Genomic DNA, 21,758 nt, shown 5'->3' with positions numbered 1-21,758 from the left:
TTGAAAATTACATTGTTTGCTGAAGTTTGTTTTTCACTCACGTTGTTCTTAGTCTACGTATTCTACATCCATTTCAATTTTGATTTATTTTGTCCATAGCTTACTACAGCCCTCTGATTGAGGTTCTGTCCGATATGTACATCTATTATCAGGCAGTACATCTCACTTGACGATATGTGTCAGAGGAAGAACAATTGTTTGTGTGCATCTGAAGTCTGTTTAGTAGAATAAGTAGCTAATCGGTGATGTGTGCAATGGAGGGAGAAAGGAACTGGCCATTCTACCTCATTACCTCCTGGCCTAGTTGCCTCATAAGTGGTGCTTTGTTGGTATCACTTGTGAGGTTCAGACCTGTCATCGGACAAGTGACTAAACAAACAACTTACTACAGTAATTTTCCCACTGTAATTACCGTAAAAATTTGATAAAAGCCACCGGCGTAGCTCAGTCGGCTAAGGCGCTTGCCTGCCGATCCGGAGTTGCGTTCGGGCGCGGGTTCGATTCCCGCTTGGGCTGATTACCTGGTTGGGTTTTTTCCGAGGTTTCTCCAATCATAAGACAAATGTCAGGTAATCTATGGCGAATCCTCGGCCTCATTTCGCCAAATATCATCTCGCTATTACCAATTCCATCGACGCTAAATAACTTCGTAGTTGATACAACGTCGTTAAATAACCAAGTAAAAAATAAATGTCAGTATTCACATAGAAATAATTATATTAACTCCAAAAAACTAGACCTGTATATTTTAATGATAACACTTTGTAGCTGTGTATTGTTAATATTGTATATACCACTGCCACCGGGTGCTTGCCCACTTGCATACATACATACATACTTCAAGTATTAAGGCGTTGCACTACAGAAATTTAAAAAATTCACAATTTTTTAGCTAGAGTATTAAAATGTTTACTGAATATACATATCAGTGTCATAATCACACATTGTAAATTTCATTCCTTTTTCATAAACGCCTTTAAAAAAATTAAAGTTATTTTGTTTTTGTTTTTTTTTTAATTTTCTTAGTGAAAATCCTATTTCTAAAGAAAAATGTTATTTTTTAATATAATTTTTTCTTAAAGGTAACACTGCATTTTGTGCAATGGAGCATTAGTAAAAGATAACACTGTTTTCCGTAAAATTCTCTAGCAATAAAACTATGCTGAATACAGCCAATCAATAGCTCCATTTCACAACAGAGATATTAATGAATAAGTATGTCAAGTTTCATTACTTTAGCTTTAACCACTGAGAAATAAAATGAATACTTGTCGTTGAAAACGTACATTTCTTTTTAGAGATAATTAAATTTAAAGTTTTGGTTACACAAAACTCGTACATTAACATAACTTCTAGCAATTACACAGGGTGAAAGTGAAATAACCTTGCAAATTGAAAGGGACGGTAGAGTACACTTAAATGAATAGAAAACCTATATTACGTTTTGTGATTAAATGCACGGCTAATTAGAAAATTAAGTTTGAAGTTTCAACAGTCCGGCAACATCGCCGCTAGTACACTCTATTTGTGATACAGATGTAAGTGGTCAACGAACTCTGTGTGTCTCGGTAGGTGAGCTGCTCTGTGCCTCGACATTGCCACTTGTCGTATCTTGCAGTGGCTTGAAATTAGAAGTTTTTAAAATTAAATTTATACGAAAACCGTCCACTCTGTTGAAATATGTCAGAGGGATAAATTATTCTTTAATAGATTTCGTATCGATATGAAGGAAAATCACGATCCTCTTCGCAGTAGTTACTGAAAGAAAGGTTGTTAAACATTTGCAAAAAAAAAAAAAAAAAAAAAAAAAACGTTTTTTTTTTTTTCTGAAGAAAGTATAAAATTTCCACCAATATAATATTGTAGTTTTTCCATGTTGAATCTTTCGTACACTACTTTTAACACTTGAATATAAATAATTGATTAAATGGCGATCAGAGTGTACTAGATCTCGGCGCTATCTCAACTTCGCTGCCTATTGTGCGAGTGCATTCGTGTGATGAAGAGTTGCCAAATAGTGTGTGTGTTCTGAAATTGATTTGTGTTAAGAATTTGATTAGGGTGTGTCATAGTTTGTATATTTCCACAACTCCACATGCTTACCTAATTAACACGAGTAAGATCGCCATTTAATCAATTATTTGTAGTTTTTGTTACATACATGAGCTATTTGATGTGAAAATCTGCAAGGCTATTTCACTTCCACCCTGTATAAAAAATATACTTATAATTAAGATATTGAGGTAAAGTTTTCATGAAACCGCATGTTTTTAGCACGAAAATAAAAAAAAATGATAAAATTTGTAAAAATTCGACTAGTTTCAGTAGCGCCATCGCCTTAAAGTTAAATTTATTATTGTTAGAAATCCATTCATGAGGTGACAGTAACTGGCATTAATTTAACTCCCACTCATTTGTCGTCATTTGCACTTACATAAATGGACAAGCCATAATGCATGTTTCGAAAGATGCATAAGAAATCATTAGTGCGTATTACTCACGGGTCGGGACAAGCCAAGAAAAATGCTGTGGGACGTATTGCACTGCCAACTCAACTGAGGAGTTGCCAACCAATAAATAACTTATCATACGTAACACGTATGTAAAACAGTAGGTCTATTGTTCTTTGGAGTGGATACCGAGGCTTGACTAATTACTACAAGAGAAGTGTTGAAATTTAGTCTGGGTCGTCGGTCTGTGGGGTACCAAATGCTTTTAGAATTAATTTCATAACGCATACTTGTAAGTGCTTGTAATTACACAATACAAGGTAGGCTAAAGTATGTTTGAAATGGTTCCAAGTCCAGTTATGAGTATACTGCGTTTGGTTACTTTGAGCACAAGTTAGGTGCACACGGATCATAGGCCCACTACTTCGTTTCGTCATCCCGCTCCACGTCGCGTGTTCACATCTGCTTATTCCTATAGGCACTGAACTATGAGAATACCACTCACGTACAAAATATACTGGCACATAGATTTAATATCAAACCAAATATTTATTTAAAGCTATCTTATTGGCAACAGAAGATTATTCTCATAATAAGTAAAATGCATCTAACTTCTAGATAAGTCTCCTGTTTTGTTTCGCAATATTTTTTCACCCAAGAAGTAAAAACCAATTTTCATTATCTTTCTCTTATTTATAGAAATTTGAACTTTTAAATTGAACTTTTTTAAATAAATAGATATATTTTATTAATCAATGGTGGAGTTGTTTGGACTTATTCCATTGCTAATTTTCAAAATTGTAGCACAACGTTTCGAAGAGTGGCTCTCTCTTCGTCGTTAGGTGAAAACCTACTGTAAGGATCGTCTGCTCAGTCAGACAGGCTAGATGTTTAGAGTTCCTCTATTGGTCTACTGTGTACAAAAGATGGCGGCGAGGGTCGTGTCCCGTTGAACTACTGTGCTTACTGTTCTCCAACCAGGAGATCAACCGTGAAAGGAATGTGCTTACTATTGCGTCATCTATTGGAGCGAAGTAGATAGATAATATTATCGTTATAACGTCAGTTTAAAAAACATGCGCTCTCCTGCATATGTTATTTCCTGTATGGAGAGATTAAAAGACCAGGAGATTAACAGTGATCTAATTTTGTAACTAGGGTAGTATAAATATGTTTGTATCAGTGTTGTCGTTTGTGCTGTAAGAACTAGCCAATAGAAATACGAGTACCCACGTGTGTGACCTCATGACATCTTATGACATCAACATTCATTCACAGCATTACGCCGCTTCGTCTCATTCCCCAGAGACTTTCTACTGGTTGGAGTACAGTAGTTCGCTGTTTACTTGTTTTGTGTTGCAGTCTACGAGTAACTTTTTAATTGGTTATGTTATGACGCTTTATCAATTGCCACGAGTAACTTGCATAATGGACTGGAGACCACAGAATTTTGTATTAATTTAAAAAAAAAATCATTATAAAAATAATTTCGCTTTTTATCGCTAATTAGTTTTAAGATAATCGCAATAATTTCCTATAAATTGGAAAGAGATTTTTACGTAAAGAAATAACCCTATATTACGTATCAGGCGTCAAAATAATTATGAAAAAGGTTTCATACAACAGTTTATTCTTTATTAAAATTAAACACAACTTTATAACACTGATGCAGGGTTGTAAGAAAACAGACCTATAAATAATGTATTACTCCATTAGTTAGATCGACCTGGTTGGCGAGTTGGTAAAGCGCTGGTCCAAGGTTGCGGGTTCGATCCCGGGCCAGGTCGATGGCATTTAAGTGTGCTTAAATGCGACAGGCTCATGTCAGTAGATTTACTGGCATGTAAAAGAACTCCTGCGGGACAAAATTCCGGCACATCCGGCGACGCTGATATAACCTCTGCTGTTGCGAGCGTCGTTAAATAAAACATAACATTTAACATCCATTAGTTAGTGGATCTTTAAAGTTAGTAGATTGTTGGGTTGCAGAAGAGAAATTTAACTGACCACTAGTTATTGGATCATTCACCAAGCATCTTTGGATTTCTCAAGTGACGCAATAGTACGTGAATGAATAAAAAGTGAACATCGGCTGCTAGGCTGATGTGAGGCATTGCTTTTATTGTTGTCAAAATTTGCAATAAATATAGATTAATACGAACCAGAAAGAAATCAGGAACAGAGGTTTTAGTGAGAAAGATAAATATGCCTATTTGTTATTAGAAATAGCGCACGAGTGCATTGATTTTATAGAAAATAAAAAGACAGACTACAGAGCACATGACCTCGTCGTCAGATGATGAATTAGATTCTGTAATGAAGAAATAAATGATAACTTTGCTATTCAAAGAATTAATGAATAAATAAATAAATTACCGTAAGTTATTACTTTTTCTTATAGGTTTATCTAAATTTAAATAAACATGTACTAGTCGTTAAAACTTAACTGAAGAATATTGCTGGAGAATCATTTAAGTGTAGTGTAAATATTCGTAATTTAAATAATGTATTGTATTGATTAAGGCTGGTTGAGTGCAAGAGAAAACCTTATGACCTTAACTCTGCCAGCGAAAATAAAACATTCTATTCTATATCGATGGCTAAGAAGAGATACCTCGAACTACAAAAATGGTAATTTAGTTTAACTACATTATTAGTGTGTTCACAAAATTGCACAGTGTACTAATATATTGTTCTCGATTAGAAGATCTTACAAAGCGTAAACATATATAAGAAGTTTGTATATTTGGAGAAAATAATTTCTGAAACTTTTTTTCATTTACCTGCAAATGTACAGATACGAGGTATCACTTTTTAGCCATCGATATGGAATATTATTTTAATATCGTGTATATGGGCCTATTATACAAAATATCGCATGCTTGAATCTCGTACAGTTAACGTTATGATGAATCAGAATATATTAACTACTCGCCAATATACAAAATGTACGTAAGATGGCCGTCTAACGGAGGAATAAATATTATTATAGGAGGGAAATCAGATCTCTAAATTATACTTGTTTTTTTTTTTTTTTTTTTTTTTTTTTTTTTTTTTTTTTTTTTTTAAGATGGGACATGACAGGAGCGTTGCGATCGGAAAAACAACTGAATGTAACATAGCGTGGTAGGCCTGTTGCTATGGTAACAACGGTTGAGTTCCCAAACTTACAGTTTCCATATGGTGAATGCTTAATAGCTCTCTTGGCTACATTTATTGTGCACACAATGTTAGCATTGGCACGTTGTCTTCGATTCTCTGTCGATTTTTGTATTGTTTTCGTCCACACCTGTGGAATAACGGTCAGCGCGTCTGGCCGCGAAACCAGGTGGCCAGGGTTCGATTCCCGGGCGGGGCAAGTTACCTGGTTGAGGTTTTTTCCGGGGTTTTCCCTCAACCCAATACGAGCAAATGCTGGGTAACTTTCAGTGCTGGACCCCGGACTCATTTCACCGGCATTATCACCTTCATCTCATTCAGACGCTAAATAACCAAAGATGTTGATAAAGCGTCGTAAAATAACCTACTAAAAAAATTGTATTGTTTTCTTACCTTCGCGTCAATTGTCAATGAATGTTTTAACGCCAGCCATCTTAACGACAATTGCTAGCTACCATCAGCTGGCAGCGTGGTAGTCCATATTGGCAACATAGTACTGTAGTTCCAAGCTCGGCCGCTTAACTGTCGTGTCCCATTTTTCAAAAAAAACAAGTATAGTGAATCCTTTAACGGACCAATAACACTAAAGATATTTCTTGCAACGCGTCTTACGAACTTATTGGTCTGTTAGCGGCTAACGAAGGAATAAACGCGTTCTTGCAACCCACCATGAGAAAAAGAACATATTTTGTATATTCCTTTTTTCGCACACTAAAAGTTCTGTATATACAGTTTCTTGATAAAATTAGAAATAGGAGAGATATAAGCAAAGTTTCACGCGTTTTACTCACCTTGTATGAATAACAGTATTGTCGCGTTGTGGTACTTAATTGACACATAATGTGAACGACTCGTTTGGCCGTTTTTTTTAGGGGCGGCGGTGATTCATTTCGCACGAAAGTAACGAACGAGAGGCGCTGCACCTCGTTTGCCGTGTCTCGTGTCGGCAAGTAGGCAGTGTAACACTGACCCACATTCTCATTACAGATGTTCGCTATATGAAATCCAAGAGGCAAGCGGAGAGAACGACATCTGATCGGAAATTGCGTAATTGTTTTACACACCTTCGTGCTCTCATCGACATTGCTGACCACAACTGCTACGAGAATGAAGACTGTTGGCCATCGGCTTAATAAACAGTCCCATGCAGCATGACTTTTCGTATTCCCATTGTATCGTGGCACGACCTCCATAGAAGCAATGGATCATCGCAAGAAGCAGGCTCTGAGATCCCAGGATAGTTAAACCGAGTTATATTCCATTTCCAGGGTTTCTTTTTTTGCTACTAGTGCAGTAATTTCCCAAACACTCTTTCCTTGAAGGCTGCATGATCTATCATCGTCGTAAATACCAAGTGTGAATCGTATGTCAGTGACTTGCAAGCACAAGATCGTGTTTATTACAGAGAGCTGTGCGGAGACGTGTTGAGAAGAACAACAACCTGACAACCAACCGCGAGTGTAGTGTCTTCAATTCCAGTCGTAGCGATAAGTGTCAAAGTGGGACAAAAGTGTTGGTGAAGTGCTCAAAGAGTTCGATGTGGAATCTGTGAGGTTTCTATGGCAGTTACCATGGAAACGGAATGGTACGTACATGTTTCGGATGACGAGCGAGACAAGATGAAAGAAAAAGCAGCTACGGTTCTCGAGAACAACAACCCCACCACGACAAAGTCGGGGTCTCCGAAACAATGGAGCACGACTTCGATTCCTGGGCTCGTCAGCCTCGAGGAATCCATCATCATGGGTCAGTGCCCCACCAGTCCGGTGGACAAGCGTGGTCGGCGGAAGTCCTGGCACATCAAGATGGAGAGGAAGCGGCGGAAGGGTGTGATGGGAGGTACTCCCAGCCACGGCGGATCAGGCGAGAAGATATCTGACCGTCATAAGCGGCCCTCGTGGTGGAACATCTTCGTGCCCGACCACTGGCCTTCACGGTGAGCTCACTTTATCCTACTGTAATACCTAGATTTAACAATTTATATAGATCTTCATTGCTATTTCTTTAAACAGTTTCTTGTTAATTACTTACTTTGAACATGCACTGACTTGCTATCGAGTGGTATGTTAGACCCATAAAATATTACGATATTTCATGCTATCTATTTAATGTGAAATCACTAGTTCGTCTTCTTCTTCCCTTCAACGTTCAGGCCCTATTGCCTGTTAAGATCTCATGGTTGAATTTCCAACCCAGCAGCCTTTAATTCTCATTAAGGTTATATTATCTGAGAATCTATGGTGGAGACATTAAATTAACAAATATACTGTATGAACCCCAAGTAATGTCAATAATTTCAGGGAGTTATTTTTTGACATATTTCAAATAAAAAAGCTTAATACAGTTTTGCTAGTTTTTGCTTCCTTTTCGAGATAAAAATTGTTTTATATGTTTCACATTTTTTGTTGTCTAATTATAATACTAAATTCTAGTACAAAAGTAATTAAGAATATGCAAAAATTAAATTTTGAATTTGACTAAATTTATAGGGGAAACCTGTGTAAAACGGCCACCTTAATTTTAAGTGTTACTTTACACAACTTTCGGTGTGCTCAAGAGTCTAAATTTAAAGGTGTGAGTTGTATATCATCCAAGGACAGTGATATGGCATTTTTTAAATTTTGAAAAAATATATAGGCTATATTGTCGAAATTAAAATTTTTCAGAAGTGTAATATAATGGCCGTTTTACACTGGCATCTGTGTAAAACGGCCCAGTGTATATTATGCTAGAAAAAATATGATAGAAAACATTCAGTTGAAAAATACATATAGTTACACGATATTATTTATTATCGTGAAAGTGGAACATGTTAATCTAATTAACTAAGATCATATAGTTGAAAAGAAAACATTAATATGGTATCAATTATAACATGAATTAGGACATTTAAATTTAATAGTCTAGCGATACAAACCGCAGGTGAAATCATCGTCTGCTACAGGATCAAGTCCAGGAAACTCTTCATGAGCCCATTTCATGCACGACATACATCCTTCACCACTAGCTGAAATGGAGTGGATATTTTCTTGACAAAATATGCATTCAGCATCTTCCCCATTGTCTAAATTCTCTTCGCTACTTGTAATTTCAATGTTCTTAGTATTCTTCTTTTCCAAAATTATTTTATGATACATGTTTCTTTTTCTAACTATTTTCTTGAACCTGGCTCCTTCAGCTTTCTCTTTTAGTTTTTCAGCACATGGCATCTATATTCCTTTCTTCGACTCGCCGTCTCAGATTGGTTCTAGACAAATCATACATTTTGCTTGCCTTTGTAGTTCTCATTTTATTTTCCTGAACAGCTTTAATGGCTTCCCTCATATTTTCCCTGCTCCAAGAATTTCTATCAGTGTTCCTAATACGTCTGCTTATAGCTTAGTTGATACTGGAAAAGAAACCAAATTACTTGTAGAAGTTCTAGTGTTTCAATGTATTACGTCAGAGATATCAGAGTAAAACCATCAAGCACGGTGTAAAACTGCCAAGCACTGTGTAAAACGGCCACCGTGGATGGCCGTTTTACACCGAACACATGCATCTAAACAAACAAGCTTATAGCATAACACCGCCATCTTGAAGTAGTTTCGAACACATGCATGTTGAACTTTATAACTTCTATTATATCAAGCAGTAGATAAACATTTCACGTTATGTATATTATGTATGAAATTATATCAAATAATAAGTAGATACCTTAGATCAGAACCTCCAAAAACAGTTATCACATCGAAATAATCATAAATTGTGTAGACAGCCATCCACGACTTTACAGATCACTTTCAGAAGCAGTTCTGACGTAGTGCACTACATAATCGGCAATATGGCAATGCTGCTAGAGGTATGCTTACACATGGCCGTTTTACCCAGGTAAGCCGCTTTACACTGGTCTCCCCTACTAGCGGAAGGTGCTTACATTTACACATCCTATAATCAGAACAACACCTGGGGTATAATACTATATCAGTTGCAATGATTTCAGCAATTAAAAATTCACTGTATTTTCGGCAACAGATAATAATAATAATTATTCTTACAACTAGCCGTACCCGTTCGCTCCGCTGCACCTGTTAGAAATAAATATAAAGTAATTACATAATTGAAATAGAATGTTTGATCCAGAGAACATTCGTGTTTGATACAAGGATAAATCGTTTAATATGTCACTTAATTTAAATTGTATTTAAATAATTACAATGCGGTCATTTTGGTCCAAAGAACACTCATTTGGTGCAATGACAATTCCTTTAACATGTTTCTTATTTGTTATTACATGCAACCATAGTTTAATGAAGATTGACATATCATTTAGTTTTAATGTGTATACTTTATATTACTTGCTATATGTTTCCATTGATTTATGGTAATAACTTACTTTTAACTCTTGTTTTCTACGTATTCAGTAAATGGCGCTTGGCCCACCATGGTTCTGAACCCTTCAAATAACTTAAATAGTGATACAGCATAAGCAGTGATATATAATTATATTTCTTTCTTTCGAAAATGTAAGAATTCACGATTTCCTATATACCATTGCCATGGAATGAATAAATGTGTTTTTATTCCTAATCAAAACTTTTCTATTTTGCACGTATAGGAGTTACTGCAGGAACAACGCTATAATCTGAGGCGGCGGTGAAAATGTATTGTATTTTTATTTTAAAAGTCTTGTATATCCTTAAATATCAGTCCTATCAAAATTTTGCAGAGAATAAAACTTATCGAAAATCATTTTTAAAGAAACTTTTGTTATGTAACATGTTTCATTAAAATTAATAATAAGGGAGATATTTCGATTTATTTAATTCAGGCCCCCTTATAACCCCCCTTTTAAATAAAGTATTATGAATGTCATATAGCCTAAAACGAACTTAAGTTATAACGAACTTAATTTATATTCCAGTTTTCATACAAATCGAGTCAGCCATTATCGCGTGAAAAGGTAACAAACAGACAGACAGACATACAAACAAAAATTAAAAAAAACTGGTTTCACCAGGATTAATTATACATGTTGACACCAATTATTTTTGGAAAATCGAAAATTACCAGAAAAATTTCGGTTACAGATTTATTATTAGTATAGATCAGGCATGTCAGAAATCAGACACTGAAAGTGCAGTGTATGTGCGCGGAACGCCGGTCTGTGCAGATTGCGTCATTCACGTGTTGCTCTTTCCAGTTCTTAGCGGGAGGGATGTACAAGAATCTATTCTGCGCTTCTAGTGTTCAATTAAATTGACATTTTGACATTATAAACATACTTAGCAGAAGGAAAAAACACAATTATTGTCAGCGTCTATATTTGACAATAATTGTAATACAAGAAACAATAGACTTACTCAATTACAATTCACAAAGAAGTCGTTTGTAAAGAATAATTTATTTACATGATTTGTATTTCAAGAAAATATAAATATTGCAGTAATTTCGAAACAATAAATATGAACACAGTATTTCATTTTACGTAGTAGGTACTGATTATTTCAAAGTAATACTCTTTCATTGTTCCTCAAGCATTATTGGGACCATTGGCGCACAAATGTTAAAGAAAATATTTTACTACCAATTACATGCAATAGGACATTGTGAGGCGTTTACACTGGAATCATTTCCTTGCTGTATATGAATATAAATTATTATTAATAAATTGGATAAATTAAGCTTGAATTTAAATTATATATATATATATATATATATATATATATATATATATATATATATAGTTTATTTGGAAAACGTTGATATCAAGTATCAGCAAGTTGGGAGCGTTACTGAATTGAGTTAAAAGAGTACTTCACAAGCTGTGAAGCGAGGACATTTTCTTTACGTCAGGTTTAAAGATTTATTAACGTAAGTATATTAAGATAATATAGTAACGTGAGATGGAAAATTTGCCATTATGTATTATTTTTCCAGAAAATTTTTCCGCCTTACAAATAGTTGCTTTCTTCCTTCCCTTACAACCTCAAGACCCTCACATGTATTCTTCACCCAATTTTCTCATCACTTATCTGCTTATCAAATAAAAGTTGTAAGTCGTCTAATCATTGATGGCTGTGTTAGTACAGACTCCAAAACAACATCATTGTCATGTTTGTCTTGCCGTGAGAGTTGCTAATTAAGAAATAAGAGCTGGCGAATATCATATTTTGAGAACTTTACTAATCTGATTTAAATTCTCAAATCACTATTAGGTCCACATGATATGATGAAAGCCTTTCATTTTAAAATAATTACTGTTGGCTGAGGAAAACATCATAACAGTTATGTTATATGATTCGTGATTTCTCTTCTTCGTCATATCTGTGGACTCCTCACTTTATTTTTCATAACGCATTCACAATCACAGCTCAATGAACACCCGTGCTGATCTGTGTTACTGAAACCAAAGCTGTTTTGTTACTGCAGGTAATGTACAGCCCTGTCGCGTTCCCCTCCAAGCCGATTCACTCCCTCCAGGTAGGGGAATAGGAACTGCACATCGCACAGAGACAAGTGCACAATGTGCGCGACTGCACAATGTGCAGGGTTTTGACATGCCTGGTATAGATGTAAGTTCGTACTTTTAAATCTTGACATATAGGCCTATGATACGGTATGATTTGCGTTGCTTTTAAGTGGAACCTGTAAATTTTCATTGTCGATGAATTGTTTGAAACATATCTATATGTTATAGTTCTCCTTTTGTAACTATTTTATCGGGTTAGGATCGATAAGAATCACTATGTCCTTCACTTCTGTTTACCAAAAAGTTGAATAGAAACGAGAAATTTATGGATAATATTGCTGTACAAAAGATTTTGGATAATGACGTGTATAACTTAGTGATATGAAGCCAAGTGTTGAACATCAAACAACGTGGACCTGAAATCGTATTTTAGTTACGTGTTCACAGCATGTGACAGATGGGTACAATAGAAAATAGCGCTTTGAAGCAGTCTAGACGTTTGTTGTCGCAGCGTAAGGTAAGATTAAGTACTGTTTTAGTGTTACGTCTGGCAATTAAAACAGAACACGATAGTTTCCTTTTGTAGCCGTGTTTATGAGACAAAAAATCCAAACACCGTATTTGAAACCCGGAATTCCCTTGCCAGTTCCAGCGTGAAATGCTATCTTTAAACGTCATTCCCTTTAGATAGTCCAAGGATGTTTGTATTTGAACTTGAACAATGTGTAGTACGATGATGAATCACAAACCGCAATATAATTGGTAATTGCGACTCACACTGTTGCCTTTTCTTTGTGTGTTGTGAAAAGCATTCATTTGCCTCTTACTAATAACCCATAAATATCTTTCTGTGAAAAGTTTTCAGATCCTTGTTGTTTTGTTTTTGTTTTCGTGTTGCTGAATGAAACAACAGTTGAATGAGGGCGATGCGATGAGTTGTCTCTGCTAAATTAATGCTAAATTTTACTCCCTTCATAAAACATGTCATATTTTCATCCCCTCGATGTGAGGAATGTTTTTCCAAAGTTGTACTCTATATAGGAATAATATTTCGTAGTTTTACGAGTTGGAAAAAGTGTTCCTCAGTGTAACGTGAATAAACATAGAACAACTACTCTACAACTACCTGTACTAGAAACATCAACAACCAAATTTCTTGGTTTGTATATTAATAATACAATAAATTGGAAAAATCATATCAAAGAAATAACCCCCAAACTTAGCTCCAGCATGCTTCGCAATTAGGTCGTTACAACAATTTCTAAACAGCAGTATCTTAAAGACAATATATTTTGCCTATTTTCATTCCATTATGTCCTACGGAATAATATTTTGGGGAAATTCTGCAGATAGTAAAAATATATTCTTATTACAAAAAAGAGCCATTAGAATAACAGTTAGAGCAAAGGCTAGAGAATCATGTAGATTATTTAAAAAAAAAAAAAGAGAGATTCTAACCTTAACAAATCAATACATATACTCTACAATAAATTTCCTCTTATGTAGTAAAGAAAATTTTCCAACTAACTCAGCCATACATAGTATAAATACCCGCAGAAGGGATGATCATCAAATTTATCATGCTTTCAAAGGGGAGTACGTTACATGGCGATAAAAATGTTCAATAGTCTTCCTGAAGACATTAAGAATCATAGTCAAAACCCTGCATTATTTTAGATAAAACTAAAAAATTACTTAATATCTCACACTTTCTATTCTGTAGATGAATTCTTGACATTTCACAGTACTGTGTAAATATTATAATACTATTAAATGATAAACGTATTACATTGTATAAAATATTATTGTTATTAAGGTATTAATTCTGTACATATTTCATATTTGCATTTTATGTGTATTGCATTTTATTGTTAAACGTAAGAATTGGACATGTTCTTTATTCTATGCTATAAAGCAAATGTAAGAATATTATGGAACGAATAAATCTGTCTATCTGTCATAAAATAAAGAGGGAATAATGCTTTGTTCATATCTTTTAACATGTACAATTACTTTGAATTTGAGCTTCCAATTCCATTACATTGGAGAAAAGTAGCATGAACATTACCAGTTAATTCTTTCCTTGGAAATCAATTGGCCCACATGCAGTCTCTTTTAGAAAATATTATAAACTATTTATGCATTTGGACAGTAGAACACGACTCATGATAAAGAAATGATTTTCAATTGGGACGTCACCATATCAGTATCATGAAATAGACTACAACATACGTCATAAAACACTTGATAACGACTCTTTCGGTAAATTGGTGTAGAGTAAAGATTGGTAATATTGTGATACTAATAATATTATGATAGTACTTTTTGAGATTTTTTTTTTACAATTTTACTGAGCGAGAGAAGGATCGGTTTTGTGCAGAAACTTGTGCAAGAACATTCCCTTAATACGTTGACGCAAAAAACAGATCTTCCTCTCGCTCAGTAAAATTGTAAAAAAAATTCTCAAAAAGAACTATCATAATGTTATCAGTATCACAATTTACCAACCTTTACCCTATCTATACAGCTGGCCTCATATGGTGAATGACTAACAGCCTAGATGATATATGTAACATATAGGTCATCGCTATGTTAAAATCGTTTGCACTTTGAAGAGAACAACCGCCAGGATCGCCACCCGTCCGCCGTAAACGAACACGAGATGGAGTACAGTCGTTAATGCAATTCAAATGGGAATTATGACGTGACTCCTTGTGTAACAATTAGATGGCAGCGTAGTAAACCTGACAAAAGTTGTTAACCTCAAAACCTGTAAGGCCGACCTATCTGGGGCTAACAGTCAGATACCCGTCATTAGAAAAAAATATATATTAATTTTAAAATGGCATTGCCTTAAAGAAATATGGCATAATTATTACACACGTTCCTTAAAAAAAAATTATAAAAGAGAAAGTGATTGAGGTAATATTTGAGACTCTCATTCGGGAGATTCCGGCTTCAAACCCCATGGTCGGTCAATCTGACTGGAGGTTTTCATGGTTTCTCTCAGTCATAAAGAGGAATGCTGATTAGAAATGGATATACCATGATTCATCACTTCTACAATTGCCGTTAATCAAAATCTGAACCAGTAACATGATGTATGTGCCCTAAATCTGAATTTAAAATCCAAATTGCCCCATCACGTGCCATTTTCCGGTGAAAATGAATTGAATTTTTTTATGACAAAATTGATTTGTTTTTTAATTTTTCGCTGCTACTGATAAAATTACAACATACTAGGGATTGAAAATTCCTCATAATACTTGCAAAATGTGTACTGGATACAAAAATTATGTAACATAGTTTAAAACACAACAACAATAAAATATTTCATGCATATAATGAGATAAATCTCGGAATTTGAACTTACATTTAAAATAATTTTCTGGATGACTTCCGTTTATAACGAGACCCGGGGCTGTATTTTACAAGGAACCAACAATAGTCTGCAAGCATGCTGGATGATGATCTTCCGTTATATCGCCTTTCCATTTCAGATATTTCTTGATGAAATCTTTTCCCATGCTCGTCGCTTACGCTCCAAAGTTAGGAGGAAAGAAGTCCAAATGAGAATGTAAAAAGTGTATTTTGAGCGACATATTACACTCCATTTTGTCATATGCACTTAACATGGTTTCCAAAACAAGTTCTATGTAGTTCTCTGTCCTAGAATTTCCAAGGAAATTGAGCAAACATCTTTGAAAGCGCTCCATGCCATTCTTTCTGTAACGGAAAGTTTTTCCGCAAACAAAGGGTCAGCCATAACTTTGTGAATATGTGGACCGATGGAAATGCCCTCTTTTAATTTGCCTTCACTCAAACTGGTAAACTTTTCCTTTAAATACTGAAAACCACACCCTTGTTTGTTCATTTCGTAGACCTCACTTTGAACTGTTATGAAATTTACTTAATGGAAGGGACCAATATCTGTTTATTTATTAGAAGTACAAAATAACATGCCAAAAACCATAATAAACCGTAAATAAGTCATAAACTTATAAAATATATTAGGTTTTGTTTTGGTTTATACCCTCATCCAGCGCCAGATGTTTCTTGGAGGAGCGCTTATCGAAAAGTGAAATCATAGTATATCTTAAAAACCTTACGTGATACGAAGAAAAGAGCTGCATTTTCGGATTCAGCGCACATCAGACCGTAAAGGACACATCGTTTTAAATCGGAGTAAAATTCTTGTTGTTCAGTGTAATACGCTATATACCATACTTTTGTGGAGAAGGGTGCAGATCTTAACATTTTTTACATAAAAATCTGGAACCGGAAGTCTAATTCATTTGAAATACATTCATCAGATTGGCAAGCACGTGAAGGGTCAGGTTAGCCGTGAATCTTCCCAGCACCGCGGGCACTACTCAGTCTGTTGAATAGCATTTTACTCTGATGTCGCTCCTTGAGTAATTTCTAGTTGATTATAAGTCCATTTGATTTAATTAAACTCGCGAAGGAGAAAGTCGATAAGTGCAATGCTGGTACACTCACACTTTTGGCACGCACTCCACTCGTTACGTAATTTTGTCTACTGTGTATTCGCGAAATACACGGAAATTCACAAGTTGAAGAAAAAACACGTCCCTTCATAGTTTCTCTTTGTTATATCACATGTATCATTGTTTTATCCCGTTAAGGTCACGTAGCCACCAGAGATGATTGATGGGGCAACGGAATGGAGTACAGCTGCGGTTCTCAAACTGTGGAGCGCCGTAGCTTGACGAGGGAGGGTCAAATAAATAAACAAGAACAAGGAATCTTTTTTGCATTCTATTTAAATTTTATTTTATTTATATACGGTGAAACGTCTACTTACGGACACCTCCAAGATACGGACACTCCTCATATATGGACAGATTTTTATGTCCCAACTGAAATAATGTAGAAATAATGATAAATTTAACCCTCGTTTAGGACACTCTGGCCCGGTTTCTTCAACCTTTGTTAAATTATAAAAGTGTGTTATTCCATTTTAACTGTAAACTTAACAGTTGAAGCATTTATTCAACTACTGTTAGTACTAACAGGCTGTTAAAACCTATGTTAATTTAACTGCCCAATTTCATGCAGTTAAATCATTTAACTCTCTGTTAGCATAAGAAGTATCCAATATGGCTGGTGCGTTAGATGCTGAACTTATATATCTGGATTATTTAGAAAATGATATCCATGAAAACATAAACAGAGGGGATGATTTCTGTGATTTGACAGACCAGAAGTTCATACAAAGGCTATTTTCTGCCAAACCTCACTTTTCGCTTTCAACTTAGATACGTTTGTTTGTTTATTCTCAATAATGGGTTTATACTGCGAAAGAATTTCCAGCAGAAGGTTTCTTTCGAACCAAGAGAAATTAGTCCCACGATTTCTTTTAGTTCCAGTGTTTTCCATTTCATAACAGCAATACCAATACGCCGCTCCACGCTATTGTGATACAGACGAGGAAAGAAGCAGAAATCAAACCTGAGAGAATAGAAAGATTTCTATCCTCTCTGAATCAAAGAACGGAAACAAGCGAAAATCGCAATTGTCAGAGTTCAGAAAACAGAAGTGAGCCTATACTTGGTTATAGGTTATGGTTAAACTCTAGAATCTCTGGTCCTAACAGAGAGTTAACAAACAGAATGTTAAAATGTGAGGTGTAAAGTTGAAGAAACGCAATATTTTTAACGCTGTGTTAGGTGCATTTTAACAAAGGTTGAAGAAACCGGGCCTCTCAGACATAGACACGGACAGCTGTTTCACAGTCCTAAAGCTTGCTTTACCTCCTGACTGCGGACAGAACTTGAATTTCAAGACCTAACGTGTTACAAAAATAGAAAATTTAGTTTTGAGAACTGTACAGAAACCTTAACATGATAGAAGACAATAAGGGTCTCGTAGGCTACCACTAGCCCAGCCGGATACCCCTTGTTAGCTGGAAGCGGGTGGATAAACGAAGTCATAAAACGTAACCTCTCTAATTGGTCCAGGTTTCCGCGATCGTGAAATTGTATTCGACACATGATAGGGTTAGTAGGATTATTCTCTTCACTTCAATCAGTTGTTCTGTTTCGAGAGACATGGCACCTGAACGTAAAGGTTAAGTTGAAAACTGTAAATTACAGTGCTGCATAACTGTAGACCTAGAATAAAATTGCATGGCACGGTACTGTATTTTCCTTTTTCGATCTTATCTACTGTAGTTCAAAGTTGCAAAGAATTTAGTATTTAGTATTAGTATTTATTTATTTTACCTGGTAGAGATAAGGCCGTCAGGCCTTCTCTGCCCCTCTACCAGGAGATTACAACTATAATATGAACAATAAAATTACAATTAACATTAAATTTACAGTTGCGATTACAATAAAAATTAAAGTACGACAAGATTACCTGATTAGTGAAAGCTAGACATTTTATCATAGAAGTTAAGAACAAAGAATATGTTTGTATTTACTGAATTACAAATTAAACCTACAATAACAAAAATCTATAGTAATGAAATTACCTGATATTGAAATATTTTGTGATAGATTAAGAGAACTATTTACAAGAAACCATGTCTGAACGAGTCTCAATTACTGACCAAGTGCCTAGTAAGTTTGCGTTTGAATTCAGTTTTATTTCGACAGTCCCTGATGCTAGCAGGTAACGAATTCCAGAGTCTTGGCAGGGCTATTGTGAAAGAGGATGAGTATGAGGAGGTGCGATGGGATGGTATTGTTAGTATTGTTTCATGGCGAGAGCGTGTGTCCAGATTGTGGTGGGAAGAAAGGTAAGTGAAGCGAGACGACAGGTACGAAGGAATAGAAGAGTTCAAGATTTCGAAGAGAATACTGTATTTAGAATTAAACTACCCTTAACACATTTAATTTAAAGCGATGGGTATACACTCCCTCCCAATAAAGGACACCTCCCAGATGCGGACAGATTGTTACGTCCCTTCGATGTCCGTAAATGAGAGATTTCACTGTATTTGGTTATTTTGTGATGCTTTATCAACATCTTAGGTTATTTAGCGTCTGAATGAGATGAAGGTGATAATGCCGGTGAAATGAGTCCGGGGTCCAGCACCGAACGTTACCCAGCTGTTCCTCATATTGGGTTGTGGGAAAACCCCGGAAAAAACCTCAACCAGGTAACTTGCCCCAACCGGGAATCGAACACGGGTCACCTGGTTTCGCGGCCAGACGCACTAAACGTTACTCTACAGGTGTGGACTATTTAAAATTTAAATTTTGAATTAAAAATATAATCGAAGTACTTCTAAGGCATAGATATAATGACTAATATGTGCCTGTTTTGAAGTACGCAGCCTGTCCAGGTTTGGTTAAAATTATATTCGAGATAGTCATTCTGAGCTCATTTTCTATTTGAAGTTTGTTTCTACACGATAGAAGTGAAACTGTCTTTCACATTTTCATTGAGGAAAGCTCATGTTGTATGTAACAAAAGACTATAATAGGCCTATCATGTTGGTGGAAAGTTAATATATATATATTTTTTTTTTCCAGAAAAAAGTTTTTTCTCCAAATGTTTTAACAACCTCTTACTCTGTAACTATTACGAGTAGAATCGTGACTACCGGACTACTATTCTTCAAGGCCTCAATTATACATCTTGATTACACAACTTTTAACACTGTATCTCTTCGGAATATGTATGTAAGACTTTCTTGTGTTAAATTTTAACGTACCTTGTTAACATGTTTCGACCTATTTTGGGTCATCTTCAGAACTGATCGTTGTTGGTCTTGGCACCTCTTGTTTCCTGTGAGGGTGCGTTCGTAGTGTAGAGTCAAAGAGTGTGTGTGTTTTGAAATTGAGTTGTGTGTTGAGAATATCGTTGGGGTGTGTTTTCGTGTGTCTGTATATTTCATATTGTTCTAGTGTGTTGAGTTTCTGGCTTTTTGGTTGGATGTGCAGGAGTTCCATGTCTGTGTTGATGTCTCTGTAGGTGTGGTTGGCATTTGTGATGTGTTCTGCATATGTGGAGGTGTTTTGTAATTTTGTTATGGCTGTGATGTGTTCTTTGTAACGTGTTTGAAATGATCTGCCTGTCTGTCCTAAGTAGAATTTGTTACAGGTGTTACATTGGAGTTTGTATACGCCTGTGTGGTTGTATTTGTTTGTGTCGTTTGTGTGTTGAGATGTTTTTGTAGAGTGTTAATTGCAACCTCATTCAAGAAATTAAATTACAACATCGCGTACAGAACAAATAACACTACAAACGCATCTCAACACACAAACAACACAAACAAACGTATACAACCACACAGGAGTCTACAAACTCAAATGTAACACTAGCAACAACTTGTACATAGGACAGACATGCAGATCATTTCAAACACGTTACAAAGAACACATCACAGCCATAACAAAATTACAAAACACCTCCACATATGCAGAACACATCACAAATGCCAACCACACCTACAGAGACATCAACACAGACATGGAAATAATGCACATTCAACCAAAAAGCCAGAAACTCAACACACTAGAACAATATGAAATATACAGATATACGAAAACACACCCCAACGATATCCTCAACACACAACTCAATTTCAAAACACATACACTCTTTGACTCTACACTACGAACGCACCCTCACGGGAAACAAGAGGTGCCAAGACCAACGACGACCAGTTCTGAAGATGACCCAAAATAGGTCGAAACATGTTAACAAGGTACGTTAAAATTTAACACAAGAAAGTCTTATCATACATATTCCGAAGCCTCAACTATATTTGTATCACATAGTAAAAAGAACTTTATTGTGACTTTAAACGTGATGGAGAAAGTCGACGTATCTACATACAGCTTGCTTTTAAAAAGTGCTTGTAGTGTGTAGGTGGAAAAAGATTCAACAGATTCCCTGATCCTCATATTGGACGCAGATTAATAACAGCCGCTTTGAAAGAGTCTCTTCGGCCACTCTTTATTGAGTATGTAAATCTAAACGTTGAGAGAGTGCACAGATTCTCCATATTCATCAAAGGTATGATATTTTTGTTTTTTCAGTGAACGAACAGAACAGCGCCTCAGGGCGCCGATATGATCAAAGTAGCCCGTTCTATGACGTATGCGGGTTTATACGTATTCGCGTAGCTTGTTGACGGTATAGGAGGATTGTACGTGGCTTACACGTTCCGGTAGAAGTAGAATTTTTTACATTTGAGTGTACTGTTCGATATCAATGTTTATTTTCATACTTCTCGCCCCCTAGAAGAAGAGAGAATGACCTGGAAAGACATTTCTAATATCTGCACTCATTTTAAAGCTGATAATTTTGCTGTAAAATTTATTAAAAAGATTTATAGTAGTGCTCCAAATCTGTGAATGGTTGTAAACGTATAGTGACTAACGGCCTTACTAATGAACCGTGTATAGTTTTTATACGAGACTTATGCAGAGTTGAGATAGAAAACGTTACTAATAAACCGTGCATAAGCGATGGATGTATAAACAGGCTGTAACTATACAATGGGAATTGCTTTGCAGTAGTTATATACACGAAACCCCTTGTTTAAGCGTTGTATATAGGGAAAAAATGGCCGCCCCTTTAACAGCTGTTCGTATCGACTGTCATTTTATGATGTTTACCACAGTCTACTATATACAGTCGTGGAGCTCAATATGTAGTAAAAATGCAAACATGGGTAGTTGCCCACCACTAGGATCGCTACTATAACCTCATCATCGTAG

The 21,758-nt window shown here is 35.6% G+C and overlaps 1 protein-coding gene across 8 annotated transcripts in view; it reads left to right on the top strand.

The window, feature by feature from the left end:
• mtd (TLD domain-containing protein mustard) overlaps positions 1-21,758 on the top strand; it is a 1,649,382-nt gene that overhangs the window by 726,793 nt on the left and 900,831 nt on the right. For 5 of the 8 annotated variants that reach the window (XM_069846153.1, XM_069846152.1, XM_069846154.1 and 2 more), the window contains exon 2: positions 6,597-7,545. The exons of the other annotated variants lie outside the window; for them this stretch is intronic. In XM_069846153.1, the coding sequence (XP_069702254.1) occupies positions 7,169-7,545 (377 nt within the window). In that variant the 5' untranslated portion in view covers positions 6,597-7,168. The remainder of the gene's footprint in view (positions 1-6,596; positions 7,546-21,758) is intronic. 8 annotated transcript variants of the gene reach the window in all.

The sequence above is a fragment of the Periplaneta americana genome, chromosome 14, assembly GCF_040183065.1.
Source record: "Periplaneta americana isolate PAMFEO1 chromosome 14, P.americana_PAMFEO1_priV1, whole genome shotgun sequence".
In the NCBI taxonomy this organism is placed as follows: domain Eukaryota; kingdom Metazoa; phylum Arthropoda; class Insecta; order Blattodea; family Blattidae; genus Periplaneta; species Periplaneta americana.
This window is presented reverse-complemented; position numbering and strand designations above follow the sequence as displayed.